Source organism: Sturnira hondurensis, unplaced genomic scaffold, assembly GCF_014824575.4.
Source record: "Sturnira hondurensis isolate 20B ecotype Veracruz unplaced genomic scaffold, ASM1482457v3 Scaffold0021143, whole genome shotgun sequence".
Lineage (NCBI taxonomy): Eukaryota > Metazoa > Chordata > Mammalia > Chiroptera > Phyllostomidae > Sturnira > Sturnira hondurensis.
The window spans coordinates 10,010,362-10,035,391 of NW_028093774.1; the positions used below are offsets into that span (position 1 = coordinate 10,010,362).

General features: G+C 44.4%; 2 protein-coding genes across 12 annotated transcripts in view; one reads left to right on the forward strand and one right to left on the reverse strand.

Moving 5' to 3' along the window:
- EML5 (EMAP like 5) overlaps positions 1–5,464 on the forward strand; it is a 125,868-nt gene extending 120,404 nt beyond the window's left edge. For 3 of the 4 annotated variants that reach the window (XM_037031603.1, XM_037031604.1, XM_037031605.1), the window contains 5 exons: positions 930–1,092; positions 1,395–1,498; positions 2,425–2,578; positions 3,037–3,137; positions 3,381–5,464. In XM_037031603.1, the coding sequence (XP_036887498.1) occupies positions 930–1,092; positions 1,395–1,498; positions 2,425–2,578; positions 3,037–3,137; positions 3,381–3,417 (559 nt within the window). In that variant the 3' untranslated portion in view covers positions 3,418–5,464. Of the gene's footprint in view, positions 1–929; positions 1,093–1,394; positions 1,499–2,424; positions 2,579–3,036; positions 3,138–3,380 lie in introns of those variants that run through there. The other variant, XM_037031606.1, reaches the window with a different exon arrangement.
- A 1,014-nt stretch (positions 5,465–6,478) lies between these two features.
- The window catches only part of ZC3H14 (zinc finger CCCH-type containing 14), a 46,746-nt gene continuing 28,194 nt past the window's right edge, over positions 6,479–25,030 (reverse strand). Inside the window, exons 10-17 of one of the 8 annotated variants that reach the window (XM_037031609.1) lie at positions 20,589–20,663; positions 14,630–14,789; positions 13,672–13,889; positions 10,448–10,568; positions 9,141–9,277; positions 8,757–8,848; positions 7,827–7,933; positions 6,479–7,123 (exon numbers count right to left, since the gene is read on the reverse strand). In XM_037031609.1, coding sequence (XP_036887504.1) covers positions 7,117–7,123; positions 7,827–7,933; positions 8,757–8,848; positions 9,141–9,277; positions 10,448–10,568; positions 13,672–13,889; positions 14,630–14,789; positions 20,589–20,663 — 917 coding nt within the window. In that variant the 3' untranslated portion in view covers positions 6,479–7,116. The remainder of the gene's footprint in view (positions 7,124–7,826; positions 7,934–8,756; positions 8,849–9,140; positions 9,278–10,447; positions 10,569–13,671; positions 13,890–14,629; positions 14,790–20,588; positions 20,664–25,030) is intronic. The other 7 variants (XM_037031611.1, XM_037031612.1, XM_037031610.1 and 4 more) reach the window with 7 other exon arrangements.

A 25,030-nucleotide genomic window follows, 5' to 3' on the forward strand; every position in this document is an offset into this window, starting at 1 on the left:
CCTAGATCTGCCCTGGCTGACCCAGCTCTGCTGCTGGTTCTGCCTCTTACCGTCCTCGTTGAACGGTTCGTAGCTGTCGGACTTCCGTATAATTCGGTTTTCTGGCTTCTGGATGTGTGGTAGTTCACCAAAACTTTTGTTGTATCCAAACTTGGTTGTGGGAGAAGGCACAGTGTTTCCACCTATGCCTCCATCTTGGCGGAAGTCATCATCCTGTTCCTTTTCCATTACCACTTACTGCCCCATGCCCTCTACCACCTCCCCCCAGCAATCCCCCCACTGCTGTCCGTGTCCGTGAGTGCCCACAGCCACCCCAGACCTGGGAGCCTGTTCTGAGCCTGCATGTCTGGCTTGTTAGTTCAGTTTGCTCACTAGAGTCCACGTATCAGTGAAATCCTGTGGTGAACTCAGTTTACAACTTAACCTTCAAGATACATTAAATGAGATGTATATAAGGTTTGGCATGCATTTTGAAGTTAATCACACAGAAGGCGCTACTTGTTCAATGAAGTCAGCCAGCGGCCCGCAGTCACGGGAGGCGAATGCTACCTGCACATTGTTGCACACACCGCACCACTTGGGTGGCGAGTCGTGGTCTCTGCTTTCAGAGCAACTTGGGACAGAAAGTCAAATGCCTGATTAGTTTTGGAAGAACTCATTGTAGATGGCGCCTCTCTTAATTTTGACCATCCTGTTCTCTGAGGTCAAGTATTTCTGGGTCCCTCCCGTTGTCAACAAGTGAGCGTCTGCCAACATGGCCGCAAAGCCCGACCCTGACCCTGCAGCACTGCCAACAAGCTTCCCGTTGGGCCCTGCACCCCTAGAACCACCTGTCACACACACCAGCTAGAAAGTCACAGGTCTTCAAATAACTGTTCATACTGTTTCATGTCACCTACTTCATCTTTGTTTTTTTTAAACATGCTTAGGTTTAGTCCCGATTCCCGGTTTCTGGCAGTGGGTTCTAGTGAGAAGTCGGTGGACTTTTATGACCTGTCATTGGGCCCCACCCTGAACCGAGTCAGCTACTGCAGGGACATCCCGAGCTTCGTCATCCAGATGGACTTCTCTGCAGACAGTAGGTACCTCCAGGTACAGTACCCGCGCTGTGTTCGGTTCCCAGTCCCCTCACATCCTGTTAGTGAACGTGTGTGTCCCACTCGAGTCCCAGATCTTCCAAACTCCTGCCAGTTGTTATGCACTGCCTCCCACTCTTTAGCGTACCATTCTTCAGGCCTTTTCTCCCCTTCCTTATACAAGTTTTGTTGGGACCTTTTACATTCCAACGTTAGAAATGGAAACCACATAGTCCTTTGCTAGTACTGCACTGTAGACTTCTAGATTTTGCCTCTCACGTAATGGAGCTCTTGTCCCACTTTAACCCGTGATGGAAGGTCTCTACTGGTTGCTATAAACGGCATGTCTACGAAGTGCCTTCGGGAAGACACCTGGTGGACCCAGCTGCCATCAACAGAATCACTTGGGCAACATGGACTAGGTGAGCATTCCCTGTATCCAGAAGGAAGTGCCTGACGGGCAGTTAGGAAAACCTTGTTTCTGAACAGGTGGTCATTCCCATGAGGGAATAATAATTGAATTTTACATTTGTTTGGGTTTTTTTTTAAAGCAAATTTTAGTTATCTTTAGAGGGGAAGGGAAGGAGAGAGGGAAACACCAATGTGTATGGTTGCCTCTCACGTGTCCCCTGCTGGGAACTGGCCTGCAACCCACGCATGTGCCCTGACTGGGAATTGAACCCTGATCCTCTGGTTTGCAGGCCTGGAGTCAAGTCACTGAGCCACAGCAGCTAGGGCTTGAATTTTACGTTTCTGTTACCCTATCTTAAATTCCTCCCTTATGCTGGCCCTGGAACCACATTTGGCTTCCTGTATTTCCAGACTCCATCAGTTCTTTTAAAGAAAGGAAGTCAAGGTTATGACCGAAGATGCCCTGATATTTCCTTTAACTTGGTAGGTTTAATAAGAGGCAATAAAAACACACACTGGGTGCAGTTAGGCAGTTGCATTATTTCTGTATCTTAAATGAACACTATCTCGCAGCTGCTAGAAACAAAATTTTACAAAATTTGTTCAAATTTTCTGGTTGTGTAACAGGTAACCATATCCATCTTTTTAGTCAACGTAAATTAAAACTGCCAGCAAATTCCTATAAGACAAACATCTGTTTTATAACCAGCTCTCATACAGTATTAATTATTGAAGCAATATTTAGTGTATATACCCTTAAAATTGTGAACTTTCCTTAAGGGGTATGGGTTAGCATCTCAGTTGAAACTCAGGACCCAGATAACTGACCCCGTGTGTAGAAGTAGAGCCACTCAGGGGCTAATTACCAGGAAGCCCTTTCAGTGCGGCACACCTGTCTGTGTTTGCCACATGGGTCCTCTCGCACTCCTTCCCCCAGCATTCTAGGGAATGAAGTCCTGGGGATCTGGTCGAGACACGCCGAGAAAGCTGACGTCAACTGCGCGTGTGTGTCCCATTCAGGAATCAGCCTCGTAACGGGAGATGACTTTGGCATGGTTAAGTTATTTGACTTCCCATGTCCTGAAAAATTTGTAAGTGTTTGGTACTTCATATAATTATACCCCCAATTTAGATGTCTGGTCATTAGTAGTTTCCTAGCTGAAGTTCTTATCTCCTACTTTGGCAGTACTTGTGTTCCTAAAGTTTTTTTTCCAAACTTCCTATTTACTCTGAAATAACAGCTATTAGAAATTTTATCCCCTGAAGTAATCCCGTATTTGCAAACTATTCTAATAAAGCTGCTATTTGCTTTCCAGCAAACCTTTAATCAGTCTGTTATTGCAGTTTCAAATGTGCTTTTCCTCAGAGGAAAACCTCTTGTCTGTGTTCAGCACAGACCCACTACTCACTCTGAAAAAGTGCTGGGCCATTGGCCTGACCCTCACTGCTCCTCCCCCAACTCCCCTGGTGATGGAAATCATGGTTCCCTACAGCAGCCTTGGGATTCTGTGTGCATCACACACCCTTTTTTTGTTTTTTGTTTTTATAGGCAAAGCACAAAAGGTTCTTGGGTCACTCACCCCATGTGACAAATATTCGATTTACCAGTGGTGATCGACACGTTATTAGTGCTGGAGGTGATGACTGCAGGTTAGTAGCTTTCTGAGCCCAAGAGGAGCCAACCGCCTTAACTGGTTATTTAGAGATTTAATTGTGCTTCTACAGCTTCATCAGCTTCTGGACTCAGCCAAGACTGTACGGGGGCTCCCTGGAGTCACATAACCATTTAAATACAGGCGAAGGAGTTGGCTAAGAAAAATTTTATACGTGTATGATTTGAAAGCTCAATGGAAGAACTGTAATGAACTCACCGCAGTTTTCCCTTGGTTGCAGTTTGTTTGTGTGGAGATGTGTGCATGTGCCTCACTGAAGGACATCGAGGCCGAGACGCCCATGAACCGCCGGCCTTGAGAAACCAGGATGAGTCGAGGGAGAAGCCAAGTGGTGCTCATTTAGAGGGTACCGGGGGTACATGCCAGCGTCATCGAAGCGGAAGACTGCTGCTTCAGGGTCTTTAGTACATGCACTGGCTGACTGTCATAATCCAACACTGCCAGGTAATTACATTTCAAGGAAGGACTGGGTAAATACCGGACAGTGAGAGCCAACCCCCATTTGGGGGGAGAGTGCATATTGGCAGACCTGCTAGGGAGGTTCAAGGTATAGCACTCCTCAAAAAAAAAAAAAAACAAAACACAAAAAAACTCCACAAAAACCAAAACCTTAAAATCCCAACTTGGATATAATTCTCATCATCCTTTTAGCAAAACTCCTTTTGGAATTTATATTTTGTTTTCAAGTGTCAAGGTTTAATGAAATATTTCATCCTGTGTTTCTGTAAGGAAAGAAACACACCACCCCCCTACAGAACGTTTCGAGAGGCACACAAGGGTCCCCGTGGAGGACGCGCTGCTCCTCAGCCCCCCCCCCCACCAGGAGGGGCGCTTTTCTCCTGGCTGGGTGGGGTTGCTACTTCTCGTTTGTGAGCTGTCAAGCTTTATGTTCAGAAGTCATCTCTGTATTGGAAAAATTAAAGTGATTATAACCTCACTAATGAAAAAGTGGTATGATGAACCATCATTTCCAGTTGTGTACAGTTTTTTAAGGTTTTAGACAGCAATAGTATTTAATTGGGGGAGAATCCTGAGTATTTAAAGATGTAGTCTCAGAAACATTTGTTTAACATGTAAACTAAAGAGTTAAGTTCACATTTACAGAGTTACACAATTTAGTTAGCTCTTGAAATAAAACTGTATAGTTTAGTTAGATGTGCGCCACCCCACAGGCCAACTTCCGAAAGGAATGAATACGAGTTCACTGGGAAGACCGGCCCAATTTCTTTCTGGTAGGTGGAGGCTGAGCTCTAGACCTTTGTTCCCACTCACTAAAAATGCTGCCAAAGACCAGTATTCGTCATTCAGGAATTCGCTGCTTAGGCTATCTGTAGTTTCCTGAAGACTGGAAATTATGGAGACTGACATTTAAAAATATATTTTTCTAAGTGTGAAGAAGTTTAAGATGCTCTATTAGTCCTATGAATATTTATTTTAATGTGTTTGTAGCACAAGAGACCCTTCAGGTTTCTGGAAACTTCAGTTTTCTACATCCAACACCTTGTAAATACTAAAAACAGAAATGGCTAAATAATGTTGCAGGAAGCCTGACCAGTGACTGAACCTGGGCAGTTTAAAGCTTTGAGAATAACCGAGTCTGAAGGACTGATTTTTAAAAAGTGTTTAAGAAGCTTGAAACATAAGATCGTATTCTTTCATTATTCACATCACTATATTCTCCTAAATAAAGCCAAATTTTAGAATACACTAATGTTACATTTCATGTGTGTTATAAAGGGATAGTCAATAAATTAAAGGAAAAAATTCCCCTGAAACACCCTCCCCCTCCATCGTTGAGACTGCGGGCAGTCAACTTCACTAGCTTTTGGGAAGAGAGCAGCTAGTTTAGTTAGGTGAAGAGAAATCCCGTTTCCGCTACATGGTAGGCAGACTCTCTCCTAACCTGAAGCTGCTTGGGGTGGGACTGTCTCCCCTGCTGTTGCTCCTCCAAGGAGCCAACCCCTAAGCCTTAATCACTGTTGTCAGTTTCACAAGGAAAGGTCTCCAAGAACTTAAGGAGTCATCCCATGACCCACCCATCCCATGACCACGTTGCTTTTCTGCAGTCCAACTAAGGGAAAGTGAGGAACACACTGCTCTTTTCTGGCCCAGAAGTCTGGGTGCAGTAGCGGACCGAGGCTCCCAACTTTGGGACCCGACACCGCAGCAGCGCCAGTGCAGGCAGCACAGTGGGAGCGGGCGAGCCGCGCGCACCGCACTCCGTCGCCCTTGCTTCTCTGTGACCCTTTCTGGTGGTGGTTCATCTTAGACCAAGTTCCCCAACAGGTGTTTTAGAGTCAACTTTACCAACTGAAAAAAGAGATTAAACTCTTAAACATGTTTCCAGGCAATGTCTATTAAATAGCAAGAAATAATTTTAGCAGGTTATTCCCTTGTAAAACAGCTGAACCCTTCTTTTCCAATTTATGTTCTTTATAGTGTAATTAAGACAATGCAACTATACACATGTAGGAATGACACTAAAAGTCTTTTTACACTGCAATGAACAAACACCTCACGTTCGATGGAGCAGATCTTAATGGGACCCCGCCCAAGCCTTGCTCTCCACCCCCAACAGCCCTCTGGGCTTTGTCCTTCCTCCAAGGGCACAGCCAGGTGCACCTCATGGCACCGTGTAATGACTGGTTGAACTTCCTCCCAAAGGAAAACCAGACCACTGCGGGGAGGCTTTCAGACACGGACTCGAACACATGTGGTTTTATTCTGTCGGTTATGTATGGGACTGCAGAAGTCACTGAATTTTGTTTGACAGTTTAATTTGATCCTCAGAATGCTGGAGTCTTCATTATCCCTTTTGCATTCATCTTTTTTCTAAACTTTTAGCTTTTTAAAAAACTATACATCAAGTCTTTAAAATCAGTGATCCATTTAATTCTGAAGTATTTGACACTTCTTGCCTTAAAAAATTTAAAAACCACACACACGGAACTCAACTTTTGGACTACTGAATTAAAATATAGTCCTATTTTGCAATTTATCCATCTGATCTCTGTAATTACAGTCATTTAAAATACACTATTGAAATCTAATTTATACATTTAAAAATTATCTTCAGTAACCATATTTTTCTGTGGAGTTATTCTGAGAATGTTGTTTTTCAGAATGGGAGAATACATGTATCTATAATTTTGTGAGTTTAAAGTCTGTTTTCTGATACCTATGTATATATACTTGTAAAAAAACCTGTATAACTTTGTGATAATGTAGTTCCCCAAAATACTTATTTTAACAGCATATGGTGACAGTAAATGAAAACATTTTAAGGAATTGGTTTTTTGGGTTTTTTTGTCACTGCCATTCCAGCTACTTTCACTCTCCCCACCCACCTCCCTCATCCTTACCCAGAAGGCGAAGGAAGCTATTTGGGAATCACCCACCAAAGCAACATACAACCTCAGGAGCCTGGATTGTCATGCTTTTTAAACTGAAATCACTTAAAATTAAAAAGCTGGATGGACTCCTGGCCACTCCTGTTTTTAGTGGATTGTGAACCTTCTACATGGAAGCAGCGGTCCAACTTTCGGAGTAAGGATGCTGCTCCCCTCTCTGTACACACACACCCTCTCTCTCAGGCACACACAGCCATGTGTAGCCCCGAACTGGGCTCTCAGTACCAACATCACCACCACATTGTACATGCTGATACTTGAAACAGCAGTGTACAAACACTCCATGTATTTTAATAGAATTTAGTTTTTCCTTAAACTGTCTTTCCATAGTCAAAACAAGGCACACAACAACAAAACACCCAATGTTAAAACCACTTGATAAACTTACAAACTTGAAAAATTAGATACTTCAGAGAGGCAATAAACTTCATATTGTGAAAGCAATATATTCCAAGTTTCAAAGATTTGACAAATTCTATAGAATCTCTTTCATCAGTAGATGGAAACTTTCAAACTTCACAATCTTCTGCCAGGTAGGACTGGGTGTTATTCACTGGATAAACAAAACCAACAATTTGAATTAACTGCTTTACATCCTTATATACCACATACCTTAACTAAGTATTTTCAGACAATGAATACCTGTTAAACAGATTATCATATAAGTATCAGATTTTAAAAGAAAAATAAGGTACACAAAAGATACCATGTATCTAAACCTGCAGGCCACATTCAAGTGCTCTGGAACTTCAATGTTTTACAATTACTGTGTGTGAGAAGGTGGATGTGAGACTTGTGAGCAGTCTAAGTCTAAAGGCCTTACTGTATGTTCAGAAGTTATAAAAAATCAGATCCAGCCCTGGCTGGTGTAGCTCAGTGGATTGAGCCCAGGCCTGTGAACCACACGATCGCGATTCGATTCCCAGTCAGGGCACATGCCTGGGTTGCAGGCCGGTTCCCAGCAGGGGACTCACGAGAGGCAACCATACATTGGTATTTCTCTCCTTCTCTCCTTCCCTTCCTCTCTAAAGATAAATAAATAAAATCTTAAAAAAAAATCAGATCCAGAGATGATCTAGGTAAACAGCAACTGCTGCTAGATAAGACGAAAAGGGTCCTTTGGACCCTTTGACTTTTTACTGATCTTTAATTTTAAAAGTGACAGTTTACTCCAAATTTGTATGCTTATAAATTGAGGCAACAACACTCTAGAACAGCACCTGAGATGGTACTAGGAGAACTAACGTCAACTTCACCTGGTTTGAGGCCGAATCCATTTCAAGGCATGTCGTGGTGGCACAGTAATGGTGGGATGGTAAAACGTGCAGTCAGGCCTCGTACACTGAGTGTTAAATCTACAGTGCTAGGGAGAGATAACAGAGTTTTAACATGTGCAAAGCTACTCAAGATAAAAACAGCAATCTGAAATGACAATGACCAGCCCACTCAAACATTAATGGGGCAAGAGACACGGTATGCAACATTCATTTTACTACTGCTGAAACTTGAAAAAATTACCCCCAACACACACAATCCTAGTCAAATTCCAAAGAAAACATTGGCATGTAATAAACTTCTAACCCATGTAATAATCACCCTGCACATCCTGCCTTACATCCTCTTGTGAAGATGGTGTTGCCTTCTGTTCCCCACTGAGTGCCCTCATCCACACCCAACTGCAACTGGGGAAGTGAAGGCCTCTGCGTGGCCTTCGGGCTGCTATTTCAGAAGATGATTCACTCTGAGCAGCGAACAGCCGGAGACACATCAAGCAGCCTTTAGTACAGACAGTTACAACCCTCAGTGTGAGCCTGGTGACAGTAAGCAGTGCACAGAACCAATGGACTGCGCCATCTCGTTCTGGAACTGAGGTACTGAAAACAAACAAACCCATCCATGTGCTTAGGGGGCAGAGAACAATGCAAACCAACTAGCAAAAGTGAGCTTTACTCTCCTGAGAGCTTAGGATACTGACATTCAATCGTTTCACACCACTCAGCCTAAGGAGACCTGGGCTGAGTGCCACTGCGGAATAACTGAACGGTCTTCAATACCGTCAAGTTCACCCTAACAAGAAGCTAAAGGAGATGGGGGGGCAGAGGGACATTCAATTTGCTTATGACCTTCCAGGTCTCAACCTGAGAAGTTACCACTCAATTCACTTTGGGGAAAGTCAGAGTTCTTACTTTCGGATGATAGAAGGGACATTCCATTTTCTTACAAGCAGGGAAGTACCGGCAGAGCTGACTGTTAGAAGATGGAGACGGCGTCAGAACTGCTGACAAAAAGGAGGGCAGACATTGATCAGATTTACTGGCACAATGACTTCCAAAAAATTCTGATGTTTTCATGGGGACTTTAAAATTAAAATGCAATGAGGAGGCATATATTTACTGAGTCAATGTAAATACTTTAGAACGATACAGTATGTGTACACTTCCTCTTCAGAGACTGGTTACACCAACTGATACAGTTTTGAAACTATTCCTTTCTTTTTAATTCAGTTTTCACTCACAAAATGTCATATTTAATTTTTCCTCCCAAATGTAGTAGTGCACAAAGTCACTAACCTGGTTTTGGAGGCAGTATTGGAATTCTTCTGTTCACATGAGTGAAGGGACAATCTGGCTTAGTACATTTCGCATCGTATTTACAATTTGGATGGACAAACAAACATTTTTCAGCAAATTTACAATTGGGGAAAGCTCTAAAAAAAAGCATAGTCGTATTTAATATTCTCAATCAATTATTTTAAAAATCATTTAAAAAGTCCTTATCATCAGGAACAACTATAAAGGACACATGAGCAAAAAAAAAACCAAGTGGGGATAGAAGCAGAGGAGGGAGGGAGGATGGCTAGGGTTGGGTGTAACTGCAGACAAGTGTACTTGAACAACAATAAAACAATTTTTTAAAAAATCCTCACCCAAGGATGTTTTTTTTATTGATTAGAGGGTGGGGGTTGGTGGTGGAGAAAGACTCATGTAAAAGAAAAAACACTGACTGGTTGCCTACCATACACACCCCGGCTGGGGATTGAACCGCAACCTTTTGGTTATACAGCAACAATGCTCCAACCCACTGGGCAACCTGGCCAGGGCTGCACTTGTTTTTTGTACTCATATGAGCCCTTATACTCATATTCTATCACTTCTTATTTTGAGACAAAGAAGTCTCAAAAAGAAGGCCATATAACAAAATAGGCCACAACTGTCTATTCCAAAGCCTGGGGTTGTTAATAGCTTTTCAACTCAGAGTTGATGAGAATCACACCACCTACTCCATTATTAAGGTGTGTGTTTGCAATGCTTCATGAAGTACACTCGACAGTGAGCACAATACATGTGCGAGGCACTGCTCCCAAAAACAAGCCCCACCCCATGATCCCTATATACATCCATGAGACTGTCATATCCAAATTTCCTGTCATGTCCAATGCCATATGAAAAAGCATGGAGAGATGTCACCAACATGACAAAAAAATCTGAAAGCCACCTCTCAAAGCTCATTCCACTGATCAGCCAGCTGGTAAGGAAAAATTATGCCCAAGTCCAAAATGTTTGCTCACTTCCTATCATGCGTTTCCCCGCTGCTTTAAATGTGCGTGCACGAACACACACAAACTGGGCAGTCACCATACACGCATCTCCTTCGTGTACAGAATCCCAAGGAAGCCCCGAGTTTCCGCACATCCTGAGACTGAGGCATGGAGACTCCAGCTGCCATGTCCCCACCCTCCACGACACACACTGGCACACTGTTTGGGGACGGGCCCCAGGCTAGTGCCACTACATTCAAGACCGTAAAAAGCAAACAAAATAAGCTATCAGGTAACAGGAATTACGCTGCAAACCAGAATCTGTTTGCTGCTACTCACTTGCAAGGCGACACAGGGTGATGGTAAGCACACTCATCCCCATTTTTACAGGCGGGCCAGTACTTGCAGCGCTCCAGGAGCTTCTCTGGCTTCTGTGCCACACTCAGTTCACTCATCTCAGCTACCAAGGGAGAGAAATTGGAAGTATCTCATTATCTGCAAATTTCCCTCAAACCCAGCCTTAAAATCTTATCTTCTATGTGCACAGTTTTATAAATAAATGCGTCCAAATACTCAGATCAACACCGGCACCAGAAGTCCGTGCACGACGCCCAGGATGAGGACTGAGGTCCTACTGTGAAGGGAGGCGGGCGGCAGCTGGGGCAGCCCGGGCTCTCACAAAGGAAGCCCCGGCTCTCCAAGCTACTTCAGGGCAGAAGTAAATATGGGAAAGGGAAGGATGCCAACTAGCAAGCCAAAAAAAATGAAAGGCAAATTGAAAACACAGAAGCTGATAAAGAATATGAACTAACTCTTGTCTGGGCAAGACGATCAGTGGTCAGACACAAAGTCTCCTCGTTCACCGAGGCACACGCAGTTTTCTCAGTCTGGGTGGTAAACCTACACCAATGTCTACAGAGCGAGGAAAAGACTTTTGCCTGACATGAGTCACAAATGCCACTACCCTCAGATCACCTGACAGAGTGCACCTGACTGGGGTAAAGATGACCGGGGGCAGACAGCCCCGGCGTGGAGCAGACAGACACGGGGGAGAGCCGCCTGGAGAGGATGCCCATGCCGCCCGCTGTAATGTCCATGACTAGGACTTTGGAAAGTGGGACCCCCGTTGCCAGACTGTCTCCTGACTCAGAGAGCCAAAAACCTTTTCACACCTAAATTTTAAATGCTGACAACCAATTCAAATATAAAATACAGAATAATCCAAATAACGTGACACCCGATAGGCCTAAGGAGTGCCAACCTCTGGCCCAAGACATCCTAGCCTCCCCCCCAAAACGGTTCTGGGCATTGCCCTCACTGTTCACACTAGTGCTCATGAAAGCAGATGCCCTTCGAGGACACCCCTGTGGCCCTCTCACTTGGCCAGGTGCCCAGAGCTGGTTCTGCACCTGCTGGCGGAGGGAGGCAGACGCGCCGGGCAAGCACATCTATCTGACCTCCCTGCTCTGGCCTCCTCTCTTACGCATAGAAAACAGTGACTTCCTTTGGGTTTTACGGTTAAAGGTAAACAAGAACACAACACCCAGCATTGCAGCAGCTGCTGCTCTGAGCACTGCTGTGCCAGCAGCCCAGCTCCAGTCTTCGTGCAGGACAGCGAGGCACACAAGTCCTGTCCTAACACCCAGTCAGAACCGCCAGGGAGGTATTATGAGTATGCCTGGTACATAAACTTCCACGCTGCTTTAGAAACCAGTATCCTAGTCTCAAGTAAAATCTGGTGGGGCCAGAGCAGTTTCCGCCGAATTTAAATGGTTTTTGTGTCACCCCTGCAGAGAAAATGTGTCTGTCTGACCTTCTTCCTAAAGAATACACTTTAGCCTGGTGTATACACGACAGTCCAAGCCACCGGGAAAAGGAACAGAACACCAAAGAGCAGGACGGCTGGGAAGTGGAGTGACATGGCTAGACTCACAAGCACATGAAAAACGTTCAAGTCTTCACAAGGAAACCATCTTTCCATAGAAATGTGAAGTCATACACACAGAGGTCATGACTCTGATTTCTCTCACATCTACTTTATAAGCTATTAAAAGTTTTCCCGTTTACACTTTAAAATGCAAATTCACTCTTTACTGCTGTAAAACCTGTACTTCCATATAATGACCAGTGACGGTGGCGCACAATGGCAGCTGCTGCTGTCAGCAGCATCCTTGAAACACTGGGAAAAAAGCCACCTCGTGCAATGACGAAGTTCCAAACTCCCTGCTTGGTGGAGGAGAGCAAGACAGACCACAGCCTCTTTGTGACTGTCACTGAGGACCCTCTCGGGCCTCACCCTCCAGCAGCAGCAAAATACGGAGGGCCTCAGGGCAAAGCATCGGCAAGGGAGGCCCCCCCCACCCCCCACGGCTGTCTGCATACTGGCCCCAGCACGTGGGTAACCTTAGCAAGGATTTCTGCTAACGTGGCATCTTGGAGAGTCGCTGCTGTAAAGCCTAACACAGACATCTCTGTTTAAGTAAAACTGGACCCTAACATACCAAAAAATGAAGCTGCTGAACTGAAAACCAAAGTAGTCAAACACCAATTTCTCTTTTTTGAGACAGAATACACAAGGTCAAGGGCTCTGCACCACCTATTGCAGTTCTTACCACCTTTGTTACCATTTCAAAATTGTTATTCCTTTCAACAGGGTCACATTTTCAACTTCCTCCACCAATCAAAACAGTACTGACTCACTCAGTTCAAGATGGTAATGATCTCTAGTCACCCAAGTGCCCCCCAAGGGCCATTATATTTTTAGCTACTAAAAAGGAATTTAATATATTTTCATATCACTGTCAAATTTTAATTTGGAAAAATTTCAAAACCTATACATTTTTTGATACTGTTCATTTCTGAGATTCAGTAATTGTCTCCCTGGCCAACGTAGGTATTTCTAGGAATACGAGGAGGTCTGAGGAGCAGGGTTACTCTCTCCCCTGAATGAAGATGACCAGCAGGGCTGTGCCCGCCACCGCACCCAGCGGGAGGAAGGCACGAGGAGAAAGGCTCATCTGCCTAACAGCAAGTCACTACCTGGATTATCGGGATCCTAAACACTGTGCTTAATTATTCAATTAAACGTAAGGTCTTTTCTGAACTTCCAATGAAGTACTTTGACAGATTAGGTGAGGAACGCCACTCAAGGGAATTACAGTGAAGTAGAAACAGCATCGAAATCCAAATTCACTTTTCTGTCAAGTTAATCACGAGAGACCGCTGCTGGTACAAGAGGAAAGTAACAAGTAGCTTCTTTTTTAAAAACAGGCAAACGGAAGTCAAGAACGACAGTTCACCCTTTAACACGCATAATTAACATGCATAGTAAGAGGTGCTTTTTGGTTTCCACGACTGAACACAGTTCAGACTGGAGGAACAGCCAATCTACACAACATACACAGGAGAAACCCTCCAATTGAACTGGCTGTCACGTCTGGGGGGAAGAAAGGCCACTATGGAGTGACAAAGGACAGCAAGGCCTCCGACCACTATTCACTCAGACGGAGAGACAAGCAGGGCAAGGACGCCCGTCTCTAGGGCGGCGCCGTGTGCAGAGCTACCATCTGGGTCGCCCAGCTGCCTGCTCATCAGCTGCAGCTGCTGAGGGTGCAGGAGACCTCTGGGTCCCTTGTGTGAGGCTGCAGTTTGGGTTACAGGTTTCATTCCTTCAAAGCACATGTCCTCCTCTTGATCTGACATGTATCCTGGGGGGCTGGGAACACCATCCAGCGTCACTATAAACTTGGGACTCGCAGGTTTATCTGGTTGTACAAGATCTCTGCCAGACAGATAGAAAACACCACAGAATTAGGGAACAGACACAGAAAGCTGAGCCTCCCAACGTGCTCTCCAGCAGAACTACCCTTAACTCCCTTAACTGGCTTTGTGTGTCTTCAGTGAAGACCAGACTCTCTGGGACTTCCAGGCCCGGCGCCCGGGGACTCCTGCCACCACACAACGGCTGTGCCACCACAGCGGCCTCATCGCCAGTGCCCTCCAGGCTGCACTAAGGACAGTCTCTGCTCAACCCTGACCCCCACCATCCATCTGATGCCCGCAGGTCACATGGAAACAGGCTGACATGTCAGCATCTGTTCCCAGACCTCAAGAACCAGCAGTCTACACGTACACTGATTTTACTATCTGTTTGTTAGAACACCTGGTTAATTTTCTAAGTGAAGAATCATCCCAACCCAATTAGCTAACTCTCTCGGGAAAGATTTCCTGATTTTGATCACCTAGCTTTTAAATATAGTTTCCTGGGTGTACGCATGAAAAGGATCTTATTAACAGCTAAATCATAGGCTGACTTACTTTGTAGGATAATGGATTTCTGACCAAGAAGGATGAACTGGGATTTTTGAAAACTGAATCTGGCTTAGTATACACAACCTACTGAACCAGTAAAAGCCCTCTACACTGAGGGCTGGGATGGGGAGGAGGGAGTTGGGAACTAACGGTTAACCTGCACTGTCTAATCAACACGAATTAGCTACACAAGAAAAAGAAACCATCTACCGTGTCTGCATAAGGTGTCCTGAAAGTACCCGAAGGGCATCTGCGGTCTTCATCCCCGACTCTTGGTCTGATGCCACTACCACTTCCTCAGACAGCTTTGGCTTCTTCAGAATAAATGATCTCGTGTCTGCATAGACCATGGATTCCATGTCATAGTAATCTGAGCCAAAAAAATTGGCCACAAATGTTTACTTTGGAATACACCTTCACCCCCAACATCACACATGTGAGAAGAATGTCAGTCGTCTATATATTTGCAATGGCTTTCAAAGGAAAGTCACAATGGTGCTACTCGGGAACGGGGCGGCAACTCTGGGCCAAGCATCTGTTCAACGCAGTGTCCTTCCCTCATCTGGCACGTAGCCAAGGGAACCTGACGAGCACCCCTGCCTGCAGAGCCTTCGCAGGGAGGCACCTACTGGGGTATCAGTAACAGCACGCACTTAAAGTAAGTGCAACACTGTGTTCTAAACACACAGAAACTAAGAAGTCCTCACGTTCCCTACCATGACACAAGGACTGTTAAAACGTCTAAAATCTGCTCTGTTCTTTCTGCACAGTGTACCGCCTAGAGAAGGGAACACGCCCCGATGGTTGGGTATTCGACTGCCATAGTTTCTGCCTGGTTGTAAAGACCACTCTCAGAGTTTTAAGATAACTAGGGATTTTTAAAAAATGCAGCAAGGAATACACTGACCTTCAGTGCAAATAACCACAGTTCATATCACCTGCCATACGGTTGTTAGGCCTAACTACTTTATAAAATATACCAAGCCTTGAAGCCCAGAGTGGAGATGGCTGACCTATCAGCTGCTAACCAACTGACTGGAGTTAATGAGGTCCACTTCTCTTAAAGTTAACAGGCAAATAACAGAGACCAAAATTCACAAATCATTCATGTTCAGTCACTAAAAAAACTTAACACCTGAGAATACTGTGGTAGATACACAAAGGAGGAAAACAGATGTAAACACAATTTCGTAACCCTATGACCCAAAAGGGGTATAAACGGGTGTGGGAAGAACACAGAATAACCACAGCAGGGAAAAGAAAAGTGGACAGAGGATGAACAATTGCAACAGGAATCAACTAGGAGGGGAGCGAGCTGGGAGCAGAGCACTGCAGGCAGAGGGCACTGCATGGGAGAGGCAGTGCCCGTCGTAAGGTGCGAGGAACCTGAGACGCAGTGAGAAGAGTGGTGTGGCCAGGGGGCTGTGTGTGGTGCGTGGAGTGGGTGAGGCAAGGAAGGCTGCGGTATAAAGGGTCTTGTGTCAATGAGTTTGTACTCTGACCCAGAAGTAGTAAGTGACCAATGGAGGTTTCTGACTAGGGAAGTAACATGTTTAAACTGGTTTTCAGAAAAAAGGACGATGTTAAGAATGGACTGGAGTTCCAGAACTCAGGTATGAGGCAATGAAGAGGAGAGACAGCGAGGCTCGGAGTTACAAGACCCTCACCCCTCTTCCTATTCTAACCACACTCCCTCCAGCACAGGCACTCACAGCAGGTGCATTTTCAACTACCACCGACGAGGCACACCTCCCCTCCAGCAGGGGCGGCAGAGAGGGGTAAGACCAGCATAGGAGTGAGAACTGGAGGAAGAGGAAATTGACACAGGAGTCAGAAGACAGGAGAAAGAGCCAACTCAAAAGGGGGCAAAGCCACAGCAGCCAAGACATAGAAACAATGAAAGTGTCCTTCAACACATGACTGGATAAAGAAGATAAGGTACACTTATACAACAAAATACTATATGGTCACGAGAAAAGATGAAGTACTGTCATTTCCAACATGGTGAGTATCATGCTAAGTGAAGTAATAAGTCAGATGGAAAAAGTCAACCCCCATATGATCTCACTCATAGGTGGGACATAAAACTGAAGCCAATGAAACAAGCAGCAGGACAAACAAAAACTCGTTGGCACAGACAGCAGTATGGTGGGTACCAGAGGGAAGGGAGGTGGGGGAAGAGGCAGAAGAGGGTACAGGGGGTCAGCTACATGGTGACAGAGACGACTTAACTTTGGATGGTGAACACACAGTGCAACATACAGATGATATACACCAGACCAGGTTGGCCCAAAAGTTCATTTTTTCTCAGCTGTAGTGCTCAGTAGTTTCTCAGTAGTGCTCAGCTGTCTTTAATTCCATTCAAAACAATTTTGTCAGATTGTATTGTGACAGCTGTCGTATCAGCATGCATTTAAAAAACTTTTCAAAATTGGCGAATTGTGTAGCAATTTTAATACTGAAGATGGAAGAAAATACGCAACATTTTGGCATATTATGCTTTATTATTTCAAGAAAAGTAAAATCACAACTAAAATGCAAAAAAAAAAAAGTTGTGCAGCGCATGGAGCAGGTGCTGTGACTGATCCAACGAGTCAGAAGTGTTTTTGCGAAGTTTCAGGCTGGAGATTTTTTGCTGGATGAAGCTCCATGGTCAGGTAGACCAGTTGAAGGTGGTAATGATCGAATTGAGAATAGTCAACGTCCTACCAACGTTCTACAACATATCTCCACTCCAGGGGGGAAGAGAGAGCTGACACACTTAAAATATCCAAATCAATAAAGTTACTGGTGAAAAGAAAAATGTCCTTTGTTTTATGGAAAAACCTAAACGGACTTTTTGGCCAACCCAACAGAACTGTACAGTTGAAATCTATTCAGGGTGGGGCAAAAGTAGGTTTACAGTTGTTCACATGGAAAATAATATCATAATAAACAATACAAGAATAAACTGTTTTGTATACTCACGACAGTAAACCTACTTTTGCCCCACCCTGTATAATTTGATTAACCAATGTTGCCTCAATAAATGTAATAAAATAAAAACAAAAGGGGGCAAAGGCAAACCTCAATTTCAAATCTCGTTAGTTTGAAACTCTGTGGGGCTCTCCCATGTTTAGGAAGAAGCTGGCCATTCAGATTTGACCAGTAGCAGGGAGCGGAGACAGGCAAGAGCAGCAGAGTCAAAACTAAAGCGGAAATAAGAATGTTTAACAAACTGTACATATTCATTGATGCCACCTTCTCCCTGCACCCGCTCGTGTGACAGACGACCACTCTGCAACCTCAAGTTCTCGATGACTCCCTGAGGTCTCTCGTGGCAGCACAGGCAGAGTCCAGAAATGAGGCCAAGGGCTGCTGTGTTCCTTCGCACCACCCTGCACTGTCTTGAGCAAAGCAGCTCTACTACTATGCATCCCGGGAGAATACAGGAGAGGAAAATAATGCCAAGGGCGAGACATGGGGTAAAGTCAGTATTTAAGGAGCAGCAGAGGAAGAAAAGAGTTAATAAAGGAGAATGAAAAGGAATTAACAGACAGGCAAGTCCCGGGAGCCAAAGGGTGAGCAATGGAAGAAGACAGATTCAAGCATCACAGACTGGAGTTTAGAAAGTGTGCACTGAAAACAGAGCCACACGAGCCACTGGAAACTCTGCAAGATTCACGTCAGCAGCCCAGGTTGGGCAGAGCCAAGCAGATGCAATGGCGACACTGGGTAGAGAACACGGGCAGGCCCCATGTTCTGTTTCCTCCTGAAACCCAAGATGTCAGTGAAGGGTTCATTTAAAAAACCTCACATGGAAAACAACTATGAGAGGAGATAGAACCATATTTTACCAGTGAAAAACTAATAGTAGATCTTCAAAAGCTGAGTCTTAAGCCAACAATGAAGCCGTCCACAGTGGACCCCAAGATTCCCCAAAGGCTGGCAAATGGTGCACAGGTGACCCCGGGCCTTCGAGGGGGAGAGGAGGACAGGGTGAAACAGGCGCCGGCTGGGCCAGCGTCCATTTCAGACGCAGTTAGTTCTCCCCAAGTCCTATTTCTTCGCACCTACCACTCGTGGCACCTACCCCCTCCCTCCATACGGAGGACTCCGGAATCAGTGGAGCTACGCCTTGCGTTGACCGCTGCCCGGGATGTCTGTGGGTGGAGCACTGTGGTCTCTGACAGAAAGGAGCTACCATGATGTTAACTAAATGCTTACTATTAAAACCATTAAAACTAGTGATATTTTCTGATAACTTCTGACCATTTTCTCCCTTGGAGAAAGTAAAGCTTTAGACTCTTGAAAACTAAAAACATAGCATCTCTGGACCAACGAATGTGAGCCCTGTTGAAAGGAGCACCACCCTGACACCAGAATGGGGTTGCTGAGTACACATTACACAGTAATTAATGTTAAGGAGCCTTCCCCAGTCCCCTTTCCCACTTTGCTCCCCAACGATCCATCACTTAAAAGATCCTTCTTGGAGAAACGGACCTAAGGGGAGAGGCAGGCAGGCCAGGGCCAAAGGCCCTGCGGCCGGGTGCCCCCAACCAGACAGGCAGGTGCCCCCAACCAGACAGGCAGGTGCCCCCAACCAGACAGGCGAGAGACGAACCACTCCCCACTGCAGATCTGCATTTTTTTTTTGCATTCAGACGGGACGTCAAAAGCCCCCAAACTAATGAACTCACAACGCCAGCCAGCTTCGTAAGCACCACACTCTTACATACAAGGCAACCAAGGGTCCCTCAGACTTGGGGAAAACCTCTTTCATGTAAAACAGTGATGAAAACAAACAGCTTGGAGAAAAAAAGACCACACACACAAAAAAAAACAGAAAACACACATCTCAAACTACCTTTACTATCCTCAGAGAAGAGCAGAGTACTACATACATGAAACAAGACCAAAACCAATTAAGGGGAAAAAAAAAGAGGGTGGGCGGAGGTGGGAAGTGTACACACATAAAAGGCTCTCAGAGGTTTTTAAACCAACTATAGAAGGCAAAGCATTTAGTCACTCAGAAGCCTCCTAGAGCTATTTGATGATCCAAACTGTATGGGCTCCACGGGTAAAAACAACAACTAAAGGAAACACAGAGTGTGAGAGCTGATTAAGCAGATACAACACACACAGACCTTAGCTGCCAAACATTTTGAAAGAAAATACCCTCACGTAGAAAGCAGGATGGAATGCTGGGTAATGAGAGGGCAAAATCAAGGATGGAGACTACCCCAACCCGTTTCTAGGTCAAGGGACAAGCTCGACAAGTGGCAGAGACTGAAGCCACCTGAGTGTGGCAATGAGAGACTGCTCACCAGCAGGGCAGAAGCTGACACCCAGGCAGAAGGGAACCTTCAGAGCGGACAAGCACGTCTTTCTGAGGCAAAAGGCCACACAGGAGTCAGGGAACACAGCTGGTGACTGTGGCGTCCTGACCAAGGGGAAGAAGGTTCAGTCAGGGGCTGACAGGCAAGGGTCAAGGCCCCTTCCCACAAAGGGCAGGTTGAGGGGAAACAGAAGGAAGGAGAGGAAGTCGGATTTCTGAATTTAAGACTGCAGGTACGCAATGGCTCCCATACGCATCACAGGCACTGTGATGGAATCACACAGGCATCTGGCGAGGACACTGGGAACAGAGAGATAAATAAAGCACCAGCCAGTCCCCCAAAGTAGCTATCACGGGTGTGTGGGTGTGTGTGTGCGCGCATGTGAGCTGGGGGGTGGGAGAGGCTCAAACAATTCAGATACAGTGGCTCTAAGAATGACAGGTTCTAGGTGTATCCCTGGCGAGATTTTAAAGTGAAGTAAAACTGAGGACCGGGCCCAGCAGGCCAGGGAAACTGCAGCAGCTCAGGGCAATGGCGCAAGCTGGCTAGAGAGGAGAGGAGGGTGGGAACTCAAGTCATCCCCAGAGCAGGGGGTTGGGCAGCCAACCAATCCAGGGTCCCAGGTGAAATGGCAACAGGAGAAATTTTGAATGAGGTGAAAAATACAAAAACCATGTAACATGAAGAAAATGCAGATCTTGTTTCCTGCTCCTAAAATATTATCACAGATCTAAATATAGTATCTTAGGGCAGGATCTAAGAGATATGAGATACATTAAATGAAGTGCAAGGAATGGAAATAGCAACTGAAAAATGCTGGGTTGCACTGAAAACATAAGAGTGTTACCAACCTGGACTGATCTCCAGAGTTTCTACCACTCCTGGGTCAATCTGCAGCCGGGATAACAATGGTCTCTGTGGAGTCCCTAGAACGTAAATTTTGAAGTTCAACTGAGTTTAAAATACAATACCAGCATGAGTCTGTCCTAGAAATTATGTCCAAAATAATCTTTCTGGGTTCTTAAAAGTCTTAAATATACCGTATTTTGCTGCATATAACGCACACTTTTTTTTTTGCCCGAATGTTTCAGGGAAAAATAAGGATGCGCGTTATATGTAGGTATAGTGATTACCTACCATGGCATCATAATGGGTATAACAATCCCATACAAAATGCCCACAAAAGTGTAGGTGTGCATTACATATGGCAAAATACGATAAAGTATTTTGGGTTGGGTTAAATACTGGGTTGGCCAAAAAGCCCATTACGTTTTTTTCTGTAAAATAAAAGACACATATTTCATTCTCACCAGTAACTTTATTGATTTGGATATTTTGAGTATGTCGGCTATCTCCCACTACTGACCTCTAGTAGGAAGAGGCCAAGGGTGCTGCTAAACACCTTCCCATGCATAAGACAGCCCCACAGCAAAGAACTATTTGGCCAAAAAATGTCTATTGCACCAAGAAACTTTGCAAACCACTTCTGACATGTTCAGTCAGTCATAGCATCTTCTCCATACACTAGACAAATCTTTTTGGGGGGTTTTCAGTTACGCTGTTACCTTTCTTCAAATAATAAAGCACAATACACCAAAAATGTTGCATATCTTCCATCTTCAGTATCAAAATAGCTGCATAAAAATTCACCAATTTTTGCCCTAGCTAGTGTAGCTCAGTGGATTGAGCACGGGCCTGCGAACCGAAGGATCACAGTTTGATTCCCAGTCAGGCCACATGCCTGGGTTGCAGGCCAGTTCCCCACAAGGAACGCATGAGAGGCAACCATACATTGATATTTCTGTCCTTCTCTCCTTCCCTTCCCCTCTAAAGATAAATAAATAAAATCTTTAAAAAAAAAAAAGACTGAGAATCTATTGTTAGCCTAAATTTCCTATTTAAAAAAAAATTCACCAATTTTGGTAAGTTTTTTAAAAAATGCACACTGATATGACAGCTGTCACAATACAATCTAACAAAATTGTTTTGAATGGAGTTAAAGACAACTGAGCACTACTAGAGCCATCATAATAGAAAACACATAACATACTTTTCGGCCAATCCAGTAACACTCTTTCTGATAGACCAAATGCCTGTGGCACAAAAACCTGTACTCAGGGTTAAACCGAAAATGGCATGTGCAACGTTCCTGGTTCTTCATCAGGAGGCCGGTTTTCCTGGAATGGAGGTAAAGCCTGGAGATAAGAGGGGAAGGGTAGAAAAGCCAACAGGAGGTGCCACGTGGAACCACAGCTTGCACCACAGAGGACAAGTGGCCACCAACTGCAAGGTAGACAGAAGCAACATCTCCCTCCACCACCTGGGCTCCCACCATTATGACTTGCCCCTGGAATTGCCCAACAAAACACTCCAAGGCTTGGGTGGCTACAAAGAAAACAGTGGCCCTGGCTCGTGTGACTCAGTGGAATGAGCACCGGCCTATGAACTGAAAGGTCGCCAATTTGATTCCCAGTGAGGGCACATGCCTGGGTTGCAGGCCGGGTCCCGGGTTAGGCGTGTGCGAGAGGCAACCAGTTGTTGTTTCTCTCCCCCTCTTCCCCTCTGTCTAAAAATAAACAAATATAATCTTAGGGGGGGAAAGAGAGAAAATCGAACAAGTATAATTCTCTACTCTGCAGTCCAGGCCCTAGCAAAGCATGAAAAGAATCACTTGGGTTTCCCAGAGGAAGATGCTCAGCTAGAAATGGGCTCACAATTTCTTTCTAGTCAAACTGTGAAACAGAACAAAACACTGACACAGAACTGACCAATGTTCTCTATCTTCAGTTTGATGGTGAGCACTTTGAAGGATGACGAGAGGCCCTGCCTGCCAAGTGGTCAGCATAAATCACTCACTTGAAGGTTAAAACAAGGGTTACAGCACAATCACAAAGCAATGCGACTGAAAGGGCCCCACATTCGAGGCCCCAATCAGGTGCTTACACGCTGCCTTCAGGGGATCTCCGAATGGCATTCCGTTTCACAGGGACAGCCTTGGCTCACTTAGCACCAACAGGCAACTGCCAAACTACCCAGTGCTGCTGAAAGGGGTTTTTAAATGCTAAAAGCTGTACTTAATTAAAAAATGTATCACCTATTTTCTTTCAAAATGTAACTTACATCACATTACTCTTTAGTGATGTGCCAAAATAAAAATTAATTTCTTGAAACATTATCATGGTAAAACACAGTACATCTCCAGGAGCTGCCCTGAACAAGAAACCCTGGATGCCATTTGGTCAAGGCAGTAGTCCTGTAGAAGGGCCGGAGAAATGACTGTAGCAGGTCACAGGGAAAGTGGGACCTGCTATCCCAATTCAAATACCACAGGTCGCTTTAACATAAACAGTGAACAAGAATTAAACATTTTTAAATAATTTCACACCTTGAGAGGTGTGGTTCAGTTGTTGGGTGCCATCCCAAAGGGCAAAGAGGTCACAGGTTTGATTCTGGGCCAGGGCACATACCAGAGGCAACAGATCGATGTTTCTCTCTCTCTCTTTCTCCCTCCCTTCCCCTCTATAATAAAGAAATTAAATCTTTTAAAAATTAATCTCACAAGAAAGATACAAGAGACCATTTTCTCGCATTTCAAATTTTGCTTCTCTCTCTTCTTTTGCTCACCTTCTCAAAACGCTGTTTCAGAGACACTAAAGAGGATGGAGTTCTCAAAGCCCCAGCTAAGCTAAATCACGCAAAGCCCAAGCCTGTCATTAAAGGGCGATGAAGAACCCAAGTTTTGAGGCTTGTTGAGTCTCATGAGAACAAGTTACAGGAAAAGACACAGTGATATCACACACCAAGAATTTACCTTTCTCAATGTTTCTAAGGAAGCCAATTATTTTTAAGTCAGTAGTCCTTGACTGTGGTTCAAAATCTACTTCCTCCTGAAGACCTTGACACTCCCTGTTGCATTCGGTTGTTGATGCTGAATATTCATTCATTTTAACCTCCAGAGATGATATTTTTGCTTCATTCTGTGACACTCTAACATTTAGATCAAAAATATTTGCTTCCACTGTCAAAATTGCTGTTTTCATTTCTTTAATTTCATTGATATCAGTTGATATTTTCCTTAAAAGATGGGAAATATTGTCTAGCTCATTCAATGAACAAGAGGAACTTGTTACAGAACCTGAATCAACCGGCTCAGGAGATAAGAAAATTGGTAAAGATGGTGATGAAATTCTTGAAGACATTTTCATAAAATTCCCTCTCTCCTATTTTTAAAATATCTTCCTTCACAGCCCATTAAACAGTTTCCTCAAAAGTAAAAGTACTGATTAGGGTTGTTACTTTAATAATAAGTATTAAGAGTGAGTAACATTTTTAAGCCTGTAACTAAATGACAGGGTTGTATATTTCTGGAGTCAAAAGTCAAAAGTAAATTCCTATTTGTAGCTCCTCTCCAAACAATAAGCCCTATTATTACATGGAAGAGAATTCTGGTTTCTGATTGGCTGAAACCAGTCATGTGACACACGAAGAATTTTTGTATTATTTACGTCATGTCAAGGAGTCATGCCAAGGATATTGGGCCTACATTAAGCAATATAACAACATTAAATACTTTATACCAGAATATGATGTGAACTGAGCATACCTTTGTGCTGTCACCTATTAAAACATCGTTCTGAACCTTCAGATTAGTTACACTGTTTATAGCTTCAGTTTCATTTCCCGTTAAAATGGCAGAGGACAATATGTAGCATGTCCTTTGTTGGCAGAGGGCGGGGAGAGTAAGTGGATGGATGACCACAGACAAATCTCAAAATATGCAGTAATAACAGAATTCAATTGCTCTGATAAGATATGGCAGAAATTTATCCCTGGCTGGTATGGCTCAGTGGACTGAATGCTGGCCAGCGAACCAAAGGAATCACTGGTCAGTCAGGGCACATGCCTGGGCTGCAGGCCAGGTCCCCACACATTAACGTTTCTCTCCCCCTCTCTATAAATAAATAAATAAATAAAATTTAAAAAAGATATAGTGAAAATTTAAAGACAGAGGAAATGAGGAGCTGGCCTTGGTTTGATACTATACAATTATTACACGATTTCCTCCCATTCTGTGTGTTCTCTTTTCTACTTTCTCGACAGTGTTCTTCCAAACACAAAAATTTTAAACTTTGATATAGTCCAAATGATCTCCTGTTTCTCTGGTTGTCTGCCTTTTGGTGCCATAACTAAGAAACCATTGCCTGCCTAAACCAAGGTCACGTAGATTTATACCTATTTTTTTCCCTGCCTAAGAGTTCTATGATTTTAGCTCTTCTATTTGAGGTCTTTAATC